Source organism: Sapajus apella, unplaced genomic scaffold (assembly GCF_009761245.1).
Source record: "Sapajus apella isolate SASKATOON/1434 unplaced genomic scaffold, GSC_monkey_1.0 scaffold43, whole genome shotgun sequence".
In the NCBI taxonomy this organism is placed as follows: domain Eukaryota; kingdom Metazoa; phylum Chordata; class Mammalia; order Primates; family Cebidae; genus Sapajus; species Sapajus apella.
In genome coordinates, this window is record NW_022436983.1 from 10,058,417 (window position 1) to 10,070,074 (window position 11,658).

At 52.0% G+C, this 11,658-nt stretch overlaps 1 protein-coding gene across 1 annotated transcript in view; it reads right to left on the bottom strand.

Moving 5' to 3' along the window:
• The window catches only part of SPATA21 (spermatogenesis associated 21), a 41,705-nt gene that overhangs the window by 13,188 nt on the left and 16,859 nt on the right, over positions 1–11,658 (bottom strand). The window contains exons 6-10 of the mRNA XM_032300547.1: positions 9,070–9,509; positions 8,585–8,673; positions 4,053–4,190; positions 961–1,032; positions 720–837 (exon numbers count right to left, since the gene is read on the bottom strand). Of these exons, the coding sequence (XP_032156438.1) occupies positions 720–837; positions 961–1,032; positions 4,053–4,190; positions 8,585–8,673; positions 9,070–9,509 (857 nt within the window). The remainder of the gene's footprint in view (positions 1–719; positions 838–960; positions 1,033–4,052; positions 4,191–8,584; positions 8,674–9,069; positions 9,510–11,658) is intronic.

Below are 11,658 nucleotides of genomic sequence, written 5' to 3' on the forward strand. Positions count from 1 at the left end.
TTTTTTTTTTTTTTTTGAGACGGAGTTTCACTTTTGTTACCCAGGCTGGAGTGCAATGGCACAATCTCGGCTCACCGCAACCTCCGCTTCCTGGGTTCAGGCAATTCTCCTGCCTCAGCCTCCTGAGTAGCTGGGATTACAGGCACGCACCACCATGCCCAGCTAATTTTTTGTATTTTTAGTAGAGACGGGGTTTCACCATGTTGACCAGGATGGTCTCGATCTCTTGACCTCGTGATCCACCTGCCTCGGCCTCCCAAAGTGCTGGGATTACAGGCTTGAGCCACCGCGCCTGGCTCTTCCACTTTCTTTTTTTCTTTTTGTGAGACAGAGTCTTACTCTGTTACCCAGGCTGAAGTGCAGTGGTGCAATCTCAGCTCACTGAAACTTCTGCCTCCTGGGTTCAAGCAATTCTCATGGTTCAGCCTCCCGAGTTCCTGGGATTATAGGTGTGTGCCACCATGCCTGGCTAATTATTTGTATTAGTAGAGATGGGGTTTCGCCAAGTTGGCCAGTCTGATCTTGAACTCCTGACTGCAGGTGATCCACCCGCCTTGGCCTCCCAAAGTGCTGGGATTAGAGGCGTGAGCCACTGCCCTGGCCCCCAGCTTCTTTCACTTGTGACTAAAAGTCCTAACTACCAAAAGTTCTCAGTGCCAAAATGCTAGATGCCACCTCTGTGTCCACAACCCTCACCCCCAACAACCAGCCCCACTCACTTTGTGATTTCCTCCAAGGCTGCCTCTGGTAAGGCCAGCATCTCTACCAGCTGGGACAGGATCTCAAAGAGCAGCGTGTGGGGGTTGTGGGGAGCCATGTTCATCAGGGTGTTCTGTTCTGGAGACATGGGACAGTGGCTGCCATTACCATTGGGCAGTCCTGAATGCCCTCTCCTCTCCCCACAACCAGCCTCCCAGCCCCTCCTCTAGTTCTGACTACCCTGGGCACATCCCTGCTCACCCACAGAGCAGAAGAAGCGCCTGGTGTCTGTCATCACAGCCAAGAAGTCTTTGAAGTCCACATGACCATCTCCTGTGGAGGCCAGAGGAGTGACTGGGTTGGCAGGGACCTTCCGGAGCAGGTCCATGCATTGCAGCCCAGGTGTGCTTATTAGAAGTCACTCGCTGGGTCTGATTATCAAAGCAGTGCATACTCAACGCAGAAAACGGGAGACATAGCAAAGTAGAAGCTGAAAGTTAAAATCTTCTGAATAGGGCTGGGTGTGGTGGCTCACACCTGTAATCTTAGCACTTTGGGAGGCCAAGGCGGGAGGATTGCTTGAGCCCAGGAGTTCGAGACCAGCCTGGGCAACATAGTGAGACCTCATCTCTACCAAAAATATAAAAATTAGCTGGGTGTGGTGGCATGTGCCTGTAGCCTCAGCTACTTGGGAGGCTCAGGTGGAAGGATTTCCTGAGCCTAGGAGGTCAAGGCTACAGTGAGATGTGATTGTGCCACTGCACTCCAGCCTGGGCAACAGAGGTAGATGCTGTCTCAAAATAAAACCAAATCTCTGGATTAGAAGTTACTGGAAGTTGCATCCTAGAGGAAGCAGTGTTGGCTCATACTCCAGGTCCACCACTTACTACCTGTGTGACCTTGGCAAGATCTCTTACCCCCTCTAAGCTTTAGTTCTCTCACCACTAGGGAGAGAATAATAATATCAACCTCTGAGATAAAAGGAGGCAAAGCACTTAGAACAGCACCATGCATGGCCAGGCGCGGTGGTTCATGCTTGTACTCCCAGCACTTTGGGAGGCTGAGGCAGGCGGGATCATGAGGTCAAGAGATTGAGACCCTCCTAGCCAACATGGTGAAATCCTGTCTCTACTGAAATACAAAAATTGGCTGGGCGTGGTGGCAGGTGCCTGTAGTCCCAGCTACTCGAGAGGCTGAGTCAGGAGAATTGCTGGAAGCCAGGAGGCAGAGGTTGCCGTGAGCCAAGATCGGGCCCCGGACCTTAAGCTTAGCGCCTGGTGACGGAGTGAGACTCAGTGTCGAGGAAAAAAAAAAAAAAAAAAAAGAACAGCATCATGCATATAACACATGCTCAATAAATGTCAATGACTGATATTACCTTATGCCAGTTGCTGCATAGAACAGGTACCCATAAGATTCCCACCTTGGCCTTCAAGGCCTTGCAGGAGCTGCCTGTGGCCTGACTCCAGCCTTACTTAGTGCCAGTCTCCCCCAGCACTAACCTGCTTCCCCAGCCATCTTCTTCCCCGCCCTGGGCCTTTGTACATGCTGCTTCCTTCCCTGTCCTAGAATTCCTCCACCACCCTCCAACTCCACCTTCCGAGTAGCTGTGATTACCATGCCCAGCTAATTTTTGCATTTTTAGTAGAGATGGGGTTTCACCATGTTGGCCAGGCTGGTCTCCAACTCCCGACTTCAGGTGATCCACCCGCCTCAGCCTCCCAAAGTGCTGGATTACAGGTGAGAGCCACGGTGCCTGGCCCCCTTCTAAGCCATTTTAAGTCCCGCTTCCACTGGTGCCTCTTTCTTTTGTGTCAGCCCTCGCCTAATGGCAGTAGCTGTTTCTGTGAGCCCTTCCAGGGCAGGATCTCATGCATCTTATGCATCTCCTTATCCTCTGTGCCCAGCACGGGGATGGGCCCACAGAAGACATTAGTAAGTATTTAGTAGATAAAAATGATACTAGCAGCTAATGCAGCCAGCTGCGGTGGTTCACGTCTGTAATCCTAGCCCTTTGGGAGGCTGAAGCGGCCAGACCACTTGAGGCCAGTTCAGGACAAGCCTGGCCAACATGGTGAAACTCTGTCTCTACTAAAAATACAAAACTTAGCCGGACGTGGTGTTGCGCCCCTGTAGTCCCAGTTACACGGGAGGCTGAGGCAGGAGAATCGCTTGAACCTGGGAGGTGGAGGTTGTAGTGAGCCAAGATCATGCTACTGCACTCCAGCCTGGGTGACAGAGCAAGACTCTGTCTCAAAAACAAAGAAACACAATTTTTTTTTTTTTTTTTTTTTTTTTGAGACAAAATATCTCTCTTGTTACCCAGGCTGGAGTGCAATGGCGCGATCTCGGCTCACCGCAACCTCCGCCTCCTGGGTTCAGGCAATTCTCCTGCCTCAGCCTCCTGAGTAGCTGGGATTACAGGCACGCGCCACCATGCCCAGCTAATTTTTTGTATTTTTAGTAGAGACGGGGTTTCACCATGTTGACCAGGATGGTCTCGATCTCTTGACCTCTCGTGATCTACCCGCCTCGGCCTCCCAAAGTGCTGGGATTACAGGCACAATTTTTTTTAAAAAAGCAAAAAACAAAAAAAAAAAATTGTTAAGAATTTCTATGATGTTAGGCATGGTGGCTCACACCTGTAATCCCAGCACTTTGGGAGGCCAAGGCGGGTAGATCATGAGGTCAGGAGTTCAAGATCAGCCTGGCCAAGATGGTGAAACCCCTTCTCTACTAAAACTACAAAAATTAGTCAGCCGTGGTGGCAGGTGCCTGTAACCCCAGCTACTCAGAAGGCTGAGGTAGGAGAATCACTTGAACTTGGGCAGTAGAGGTTGCAGTGAGCCAAGATCTGCACTCCAGCCTGGGTGACAGAGTGAGACTTTGTCTCAGGAAAAAAAAAAAGAATTCTATGATGTTCGGCATAGTAGCTCACACCTGTAATCCCAGCACTTCAAGAGGCTGAGGTGGGTGGATCTCTTGAATCCAGGAGTTTGAGACCAGCCTGGGCAACGAAGCAAGACCCTATCTCTACAAAAACCAAAAAATTAGCCCGGCATGGTAGTATGCCTATAGTTCCAGCTACTCAGGAGGCTGAGGTGGCAGGATTGCTTGAGCCTAGGAGGTCGAGGCTGTGGTGAGCCAGGATCACAGCATTGCACTCAGCCTGAGCAGCAGAATGAGACCCCGTCTCAAACAACAAGAACAACAAAGGAATTTCTAGATTGTGACAGCAGGGCATGACACCAAGCACGGGACCCTCCCGGTGTGGCACCCATGCGGCAGCACAGCTCTCATGCCTGTGAAGCAGGCCCTGCCTGGGACGCAGAGTGGAGCCCTCTGCCACTCACCATTGACATCAGCACTCATCAGGGCGTCCTTCACCTGGGCCGGCGTCACAGAGAAGCCCACCAGGAGCAGGATATTCTTCAGGCTCTGTGCGTCCACCTCACCAGGGCCATTGAAGATCTCAAAGTAGCTGCGGAAGGCTGTGGGGAGGGCAGGGTTATGTGGGGTGGGGGCATTTCTTGTTTCCCCCATTCATCCCATCACCCCAACCACCCTCCTGCCAGCCTCCTCTACCATCAAGAGTGAAAATAAAGGAGTTGGGCATGGTGGCTCATGCCTGTAATCCTAGCACTTTGGGAGGCCGAGGTGGGCAGATCACCTGAGGCCAGGAGTTCAAGACCAGCCTGGCCAACATGGCAAAACCCTGTCTCTACTAAAAATACAAAAATTAGCTGGGCCTGGTGGTGTGTATCTGTTGTCCCAGCTACTTGGGAGGCTGAGAATGCTTATTCCTGTTGTAGCGATGGGGAAACTGAGGCTCAGAGGTTAGGTGACTGAACAGTCTTTCTGACTAAGTCTGTGCCCTGCACCTTGCTCACCTATCTGGATGGACATGGTCGCCAGGATTGTGCATTGTGTGGATCACAGCAGAGGATGGGAAGGGTCTGAGAATGTCCCAAAGCAGCACTAACTGATACAAAGGTCATGTACTGGTCAGATCGTGTGGTGTCTGGTTTCTCAGCCCATGGCAAAATGTGGGTTGAAGTCAACAGAGAGTCTTAGCTCTGGCAGGAGTGCAATGGTGTGATCATGGCTCACTGTATCCTCCATCTCCTGGGCTCGAGGGATCCTACTGTCTGAGCCTCCCCAATAGCTGGGACTACAGGTGCACACCACCATGCCCAGCTTTTTTTTAAAAATTATTTTTATTTTATTATTTTATTTTTTTTGAGAAGGAGTCTTGCTCCGTCACCCAGACTGGAGTGCAGTGGTGGGATCTCAGCTCACTGCAACCTCTGCCTCCAGGTTCACGTGATTCTCCTCCCTCAACCCCCTGAGTACCAGCGTTTTTTATTTTTATTTTTAGTAAAGATGGGGTCTCCCTGTGTTGCTCCGGCTGGGGTTGAAATCCTAGGCTCAAGCGATCCTCCTGCTTCGGCCTCCCAAAGGGCTGGAGTTACAGGCATGAGCCACCGTGCCCGGCCTGGCTTTGCCATTTAATAAGCTGGGTGGCTTTTATGTTGAAGCCCCAACTCCTAGTACTTCCAAATGTGACCGTGTTTGAAGACGGGGCCTTTAAATAGGTGATTAGGTTAAAAAGAGGCCTTTAGGGTGGGTCCTAATCCAATCCAACCGGTGTCCTTATACAAAAAAGAAATTTGGGCTAGGTGATGGCTTGTGCCTGTAATCCCAGCACTTTTGGAAGCCGAGGCGGTAGAATCACTTGAGCCCAGGTGTCCGAAACCAGCCTGGGCAACACAAGACACTCTGTCTCTAAAAAATTTTAGAAATTAGCCAGGCACAGTGGCACGTGCCTGCAGTCCCAGCCACTCAGGAGGCTGAGGTGGGAGGATTATTTGAGCCCTGGAGGTGGAGGCTGCAGTGATGTGGGATTGCACCACTGCATTCCAGCCTGGGTGACAGAGCAAGACCCTGTCTCAAAAGAATAAATAAATACATAAATTAAAAAAATAGGCCAGGTGCAGTGGCTCACACTGTAATCCTAGCACGTTGGGAGGCCGAGGTGGGAGGATCACAAGGTCAGGAGTTCAAGACCAGCCTGACCAACATGGTGAAGCCTCTCTTCTAAAAACACAAAAATTACCCAGGTGTGGTGGCGCGCACCTGTAATCCCAGCTACTCAGAAGGCTGAGGCAGGACAATCACTTGAACCCAGGAAGGGGAGGCTGCAGTCAGCTGAGATCACACCACTGCACTCTAGCCTGGGCAATAGATCAAGACTCCATCTCAAAAAAAAAATAAATACATAAACAAAAATTAATGCAAATTTGGACACACGAAAAGATACCAGGGTTGCGCATTCACAGAGGCAAGACCACATGAGGACAGTGAGAACACAGCTGTCTGCAAGCCACGCAGGAAGGCCACAGAAGAAACCGACCTGATCTTGGACTTCACTCCAGAACTGTGACAAAATAAGTGTCTGCTGTTTCAGCCACTCAGTCTGCAGTCATTTGTTATGGCAGCCCACGCTGACTGGGAGGGCTGCCATGGGTAAGTTGCTGCCCTTCTCTGAGCCTCTATTTCCAGATCTGTACAATGGCCATCACAACAATGCACCCTCTTGGAGGCATTATATGAACTCAGTGCCTGGCACACAATAGCCTCTGTTAGCCTGGAAGTCTCTGACAAACAGTGCTGAATGGTGGGGAAGAGGTGGGGCTAGGATTGGTGTTGGGGCATGTGGTGACCCCATCACAAAAAGAAAAATCAGAGCAACTCTCCAAAGCAGGTATGAGCTCTCAGAATGCTTGGTGGTTTGAGCCACTGGAGCAGAGTGGTGGGGTCTTTAATTACCAGACAGGGATTGGTAGATGTGGGACCCCGAGTCTCTAAGTCAAAGTGGCATGTTGTTTATGAACTGCTCAAAGAGGTAGGCAGGGAGAGCTGCACTTAGGAAGGTGGCGAGGGAGTTGTTTGTTTTCAGATGGAGTCTCACTCTGTCGCCCAGGCTGGAGCGCACAATCTTGGCCCACTGCAACCTCCGCTTCCTGGGTTCAAGCGATTCTCCTGCCTCAGCCTCTTGAGTAGCCCAGACTACAGGCGCGTGCCACCACACCTGGCTAATTTTTGTATTTTTCATAGAGACCGGGTTTCACTATGTTGGCCAGGCTGGTCTCTAACTCCTGGCCTTGTGATCCTCCCACCTTGGCCTCCCAAAATGCTGAGATTATAGACATGAACCACCATGCCCAGCCACTAGAGAGTTTTAATGCTAAAAAGGGTGAACTTCAAGGATGGGGTCACAGGGAGCCAGTGAGAGCACCTAGGGAAGACGGAGGAAGGGACTGCTCTGGCCAAGAGGGCTGCAGGCTTTGGGGAGGAGGGGGAGATAGAAGGGGGAAGTACAGCCATTCTTCTAGGGCCAGGGTGACAGGGGAGTGGGGTCACAGGGCCCAGTCCTGAGGACAGTAGAGAGCAGGGTAGGTGTTCAGAACTTCTGTGGTTTTTTTTTTGAGACAGAGTCTCACTCTGTTGTCCTGGCTGGAGTGCAGTGGCGTGATCTCGGCTCACTGCAACCTCTGCTGCCGAGGTTCAAGCAATTCTCCTGTCTCAGTCTCCCAACTAGCTGGGATTGCAGGCACCTGCCATAGTGCCCAGCTAATTTTTTGTAGTTTTTAGTAGAGACAGGGTTTCACCATCTTGGCCAGGCTGGTCTTGAACTGCCGACCTCGTGAATCCACCCGCCTCTACCTCCCAAAGTGCCGGGATTACAGGCTTGAGCCGCCACGCCCGGCCTGGTATTCAGAACGTTTTAACTTTTTGGTAAAGGTGAGATGCGGTGGGAATGAGGCCATGTCTAGGCTGGTGGCCTTGTTTAATGGTGAGGGACTGTCTAGGATGGACAGGGTTCCCTGAGCCCTGTCTCCCATCCAGGCTGCTCTGAAGAGGACCAGTAGAACAGGCTTGGGTTAAGGGAAGCAGAAATTATTCCAAAACCTAAAGTACTCTACAGGGCTTCTGTCATTCTCTCAGAGAGGCAGCTCTGACACTGGGAGAGCACTGGACTTTGAGTCAGAAGACCTAGCATGAGGCCGGGCACAGTGGCTCACGCCTATAATCCCAGCACTATAGGAGGCCAAGGTGGGTGGATCACTTGAGTTCAGGAGTTTGAGACCAGCCTGGCCAACATGGTGAAGCCTCGTCTCTACCGAAAATACAAAAATTAGCCAGGCATGGTGTCACGCACCTGTAATCCCAACTATTCAGGAGGCTGAGGTAGGAGAATCCCTTGAACCCTGGAGGCGGAGATTACAGTGAGCTGAGATAGCACCACTGCATTCCAGCTTGGGCAACAGAGCAAGACTCTGTCTCAAAAAAAAAAATAAATAAAAGGCTGGGTCTGGTGGCTCACACCTGTAATCCCAGCACTTTGGGAGGTCAAGAGATCGAGACTATCCTGGCCAACATGGTGAAATCCCATCTCTACAGAAAATACAAAAATTAGCTGGGCGTGGTGGCGGTTGCCTGTAATCCCAATTACTGGGGAAGCTGAGGCAGGAGAATTGCTTGAACCTGGGAGGCAGAGGTTGCAGTGACCTGAGATCATGCCATTTCACTCCAGCCTATGGACAGATGGAAAAAAAAAAAAAAAGGAAAAGAAAAAAAAAGATGACCCAGCATGAGTTCTGGCCCCCACCCAGCAGCTTTGTGAGCTGGGGCCAAACTCCTCCCCTGCCCTGGCCCATAGGCCAAGTGCAGAAAATCCCTGCGGGATCTGCTACACAGGGCTGTGGTGGGCATCGCTGCAGCGTGTGATCTGGAAAACACCCCAGTCCATTCTGCGACTATATACCCCCAGGGACCAAGGGTCCTGCCTGTGCTGGGACCTTCCTGGCCTCCCCGCCCTCACCTTCCTCTTGCTTCAGGGTCAGATGCTCCTCGGGCCTCTCCTCCCAGTTTTGACACAGCTTTTGGAGGCCGTGCTCTCCCGGCTCCTGCCTGCAGAGGACAGAACCCTAGCCCAGGGCAATATCCAGCTGCCCACCCTGCCAAAAGCTAGGGGAGAGGGCGAGGGAGCCTGCAAGAAGAGGTCCTTGGGGAGGCTTTGGGGAGCCAAGAGAGATCAAGAATGACAAGAAGAAGGAGACCCAGAGCAGGAGTGGGACAGAGGAGAGGGGACTAGAGGGAGACCCTTCAGGGAAGTTACAAAAGAGTCAGAAATGGGAGAGGAGGCGGAGACATGGGAGCTGCGGAGAGGAGACACAGGAGGAGAACTGGAGAGAGGGTGACACACAGGGGAACAGGCAGGTGCAGGGACGGGGACCTGCATCTGGAGCAAGGCTCTGATCTTGGGGCCTTTCAGGAGCGGACGAGTGAGCAGCAGGGGGCTCCTACCGTGCCTTGGCGTAGCTCAGGGTCCTCTCGCTGCTCTGATGCAAGAGTTCCATCCTCCAGCTCAGGTCCAGGGAGGGGGCCAGCAGGACAGGGCAAGGCATGGAGGTGGAGGCCAGGGCTCCCACAGGGGCAGGCACTGGCCCAGGAGCTGGCAGCCGGGCCCATGATGAGCCGCTGGCAGGGGCTGAGGCAGGGGTCTGAGGCAGGCTTGGGGCTGAGGTGGGCACACGGGTCATGGTCCTGGGGGACTTCTGGGCTGTCAGGGACCGAGCCTTCAGGGCTTTCTGATGGGAGGCCTCCACTTCCTCCACCTCCAGCAAGCACTTAATGAAGCCCTGCCGGGGGTTTCCGAGGCTCTGTGTCCCTGCAGCCACTACGGGGTCCTGAAGCTGCTGCTGTGCATGGTCTGGCTCACTCCTCTCTCCAATGTCCCTCACCTCCTGGGGACAGGGGAGGGGATCCGGGAGGCCTCTAGCCAGCCAGAATGTCCCACAAAGCTCCTCCCTGCCATCCCCTCTCCAGAGATCCTCAGACTGCCCCTTACCCTCTGAGCCTTTGGAGGATGTACCCCAAATCTCACATGCACCCCACTGTGCTCCTGCCCCACGTCCTCCTCCCCAACACTTGACTTGCCACCTGCCAGTGCTGTCAGCTGTGAGGTTTTGTTTTTTTTTTTGAGACAGGGTTCTGCTCTGTCACTCAGGCTGGAGTGCAGTGGCGTGATGTCAGCTCATTGTAGCCTTGACCTTGCAGGCTCAAATGAGTGATCCTCCCACCCCAGCCTCCAGAGTAGCTGGGACGACAGCCATGCACTACCACACTGAGCTAATTTTTTTTTTTTTTTTTGAGACTAAATCTTGCTCTGTCACCCAGGCTGGAGTGCAGTGGCGTGATCTTGGCTCACTGCAACCTCCACCTCCTGGGTTCAAGCTATTCTCCTGCCTCAGCCTCCCGAGTAGCTGGGACTACAGGTGCGCACCACCATGCCCAGCTAATTTTTGTATTTTTAGTAGAGATGGTGTTTTGCCCTGTTGGCCAGGCTGGTCTCGAACTCCTGACTTCAGGTTGTCCACCCGAGTCGGCTTCCCAAAGTGCTGGGATTATAGTGTGAGCCACTGTGCCCAGCCTGTTTTTTTTTTGTTTTTGAGACAGAGTCTCGCTCTGTTGCTCAGGCTGAAATGCAGTGGCATGATCTCAACTCACTGCAACCTCCACCTCCCAGGTTCAAGTGATTCTTGTGCCTCAGCCTCCCAAGTAGGTGGGATCACAGGTGTGCACCAACATAGCCCAGCTAATTTTTTTGTATTTTTAGTGGAGACGGGGTTTCGCCACGTTGCTTAGGCTGGTCTTAAAATCCTGGCCTCAAGTGATCTGTCCGCCTCAGCCACTCAAAGTGTTGGGGTTACAGGCATGAACCGCCGCACTGGAACTTAACTGTATTTATTTGTTTACGTATTAATAGTCTAGACTTTCCACCTACTAGGTCACAAGCGCCATTCACCGTGAAGTCCCCAGTTGCACAACCGTGTTTGGTATGTCATCCTCAATAAGTATATTAGCTAAACACCAATTATTTCACTTTTCTCAGTGATGTCTGAGAAGCAAGATAATGTAAGTAAAGCACTTGGACAGAGTAAGTGCTCAGCACACAGTAGGGTTGAATATGATCATAGTTGAGTATTCTGACGCCTAGAAAAGAGACCCAATTTTTCCATGTCAAAGACTCCTTTGATTGTTTTCCCGAATTAAAGGCAAATGCTCAATTTCTGTCAAGCCTAAAACAAACTAGAAAGCAAAAGCCATTTTGGGCTGGGTGCAGTTTCTCAAACCTGTAATCCTAACACTTTGGGACACTGAGGCAGGTGGATCGCCTGAGCTCAGGAGTTTGAGACCAGCCTGGGCAACTTGGTGGAACCCTGTCTCTACAAAAATTACAAAATTAGCCAGGTGTGGTGGCTCGTGCCTGTACTACCAGCTACTTGAAGGGGCTGAGGTGGGAGGATCACTTGAGCCCAGGAGGCAGAGGTTGCAGTGAGCCGAGATCATGCCAGTGCACTCTAGCATGGGTGATGGAATGTGACTCTGTCTCTAAATAAATAAAAGCAGTTCTGGGGCTCCTGGTCCATTGTGATATTGGGGACCGTCACACCCATCCCGTCATCCACCTCTGCCACACATACAGTCACGTGGGTACAGGGGTGCCCAGTCCTCAGTCTCAGCATGCTCTAGTCTATCTTTTATTCCTAGGCCCAGCTTTGCACAAGGTGTTAAGAGGGACTTTGGGCCGGGCGCGGTGGCTCACGCCTGTAATCCCAGCACTTTGGGAGGCTGAGGCGGGTGGATCACGAGGTCAAGAGATCGAGACCATCCTGGTCAACAGGGTGAAACCCCGTCTCTACTAAAAATACAAAAAATTAGCTGGGCATGGTGGCGCGTGCCTGTAATCCCAGCTACTCAGGAGGCTGAGGCAGGAGAATTGCCTGAACCCAGGAGGCGGAGGTTGCGGTGAGCCGAGATCATGCCATTGCACTCCAGCTTGGGTAACAAGAGTGAAACTCCGTCTCAAAAAAAAAAAAAAAAAAAAAAAAA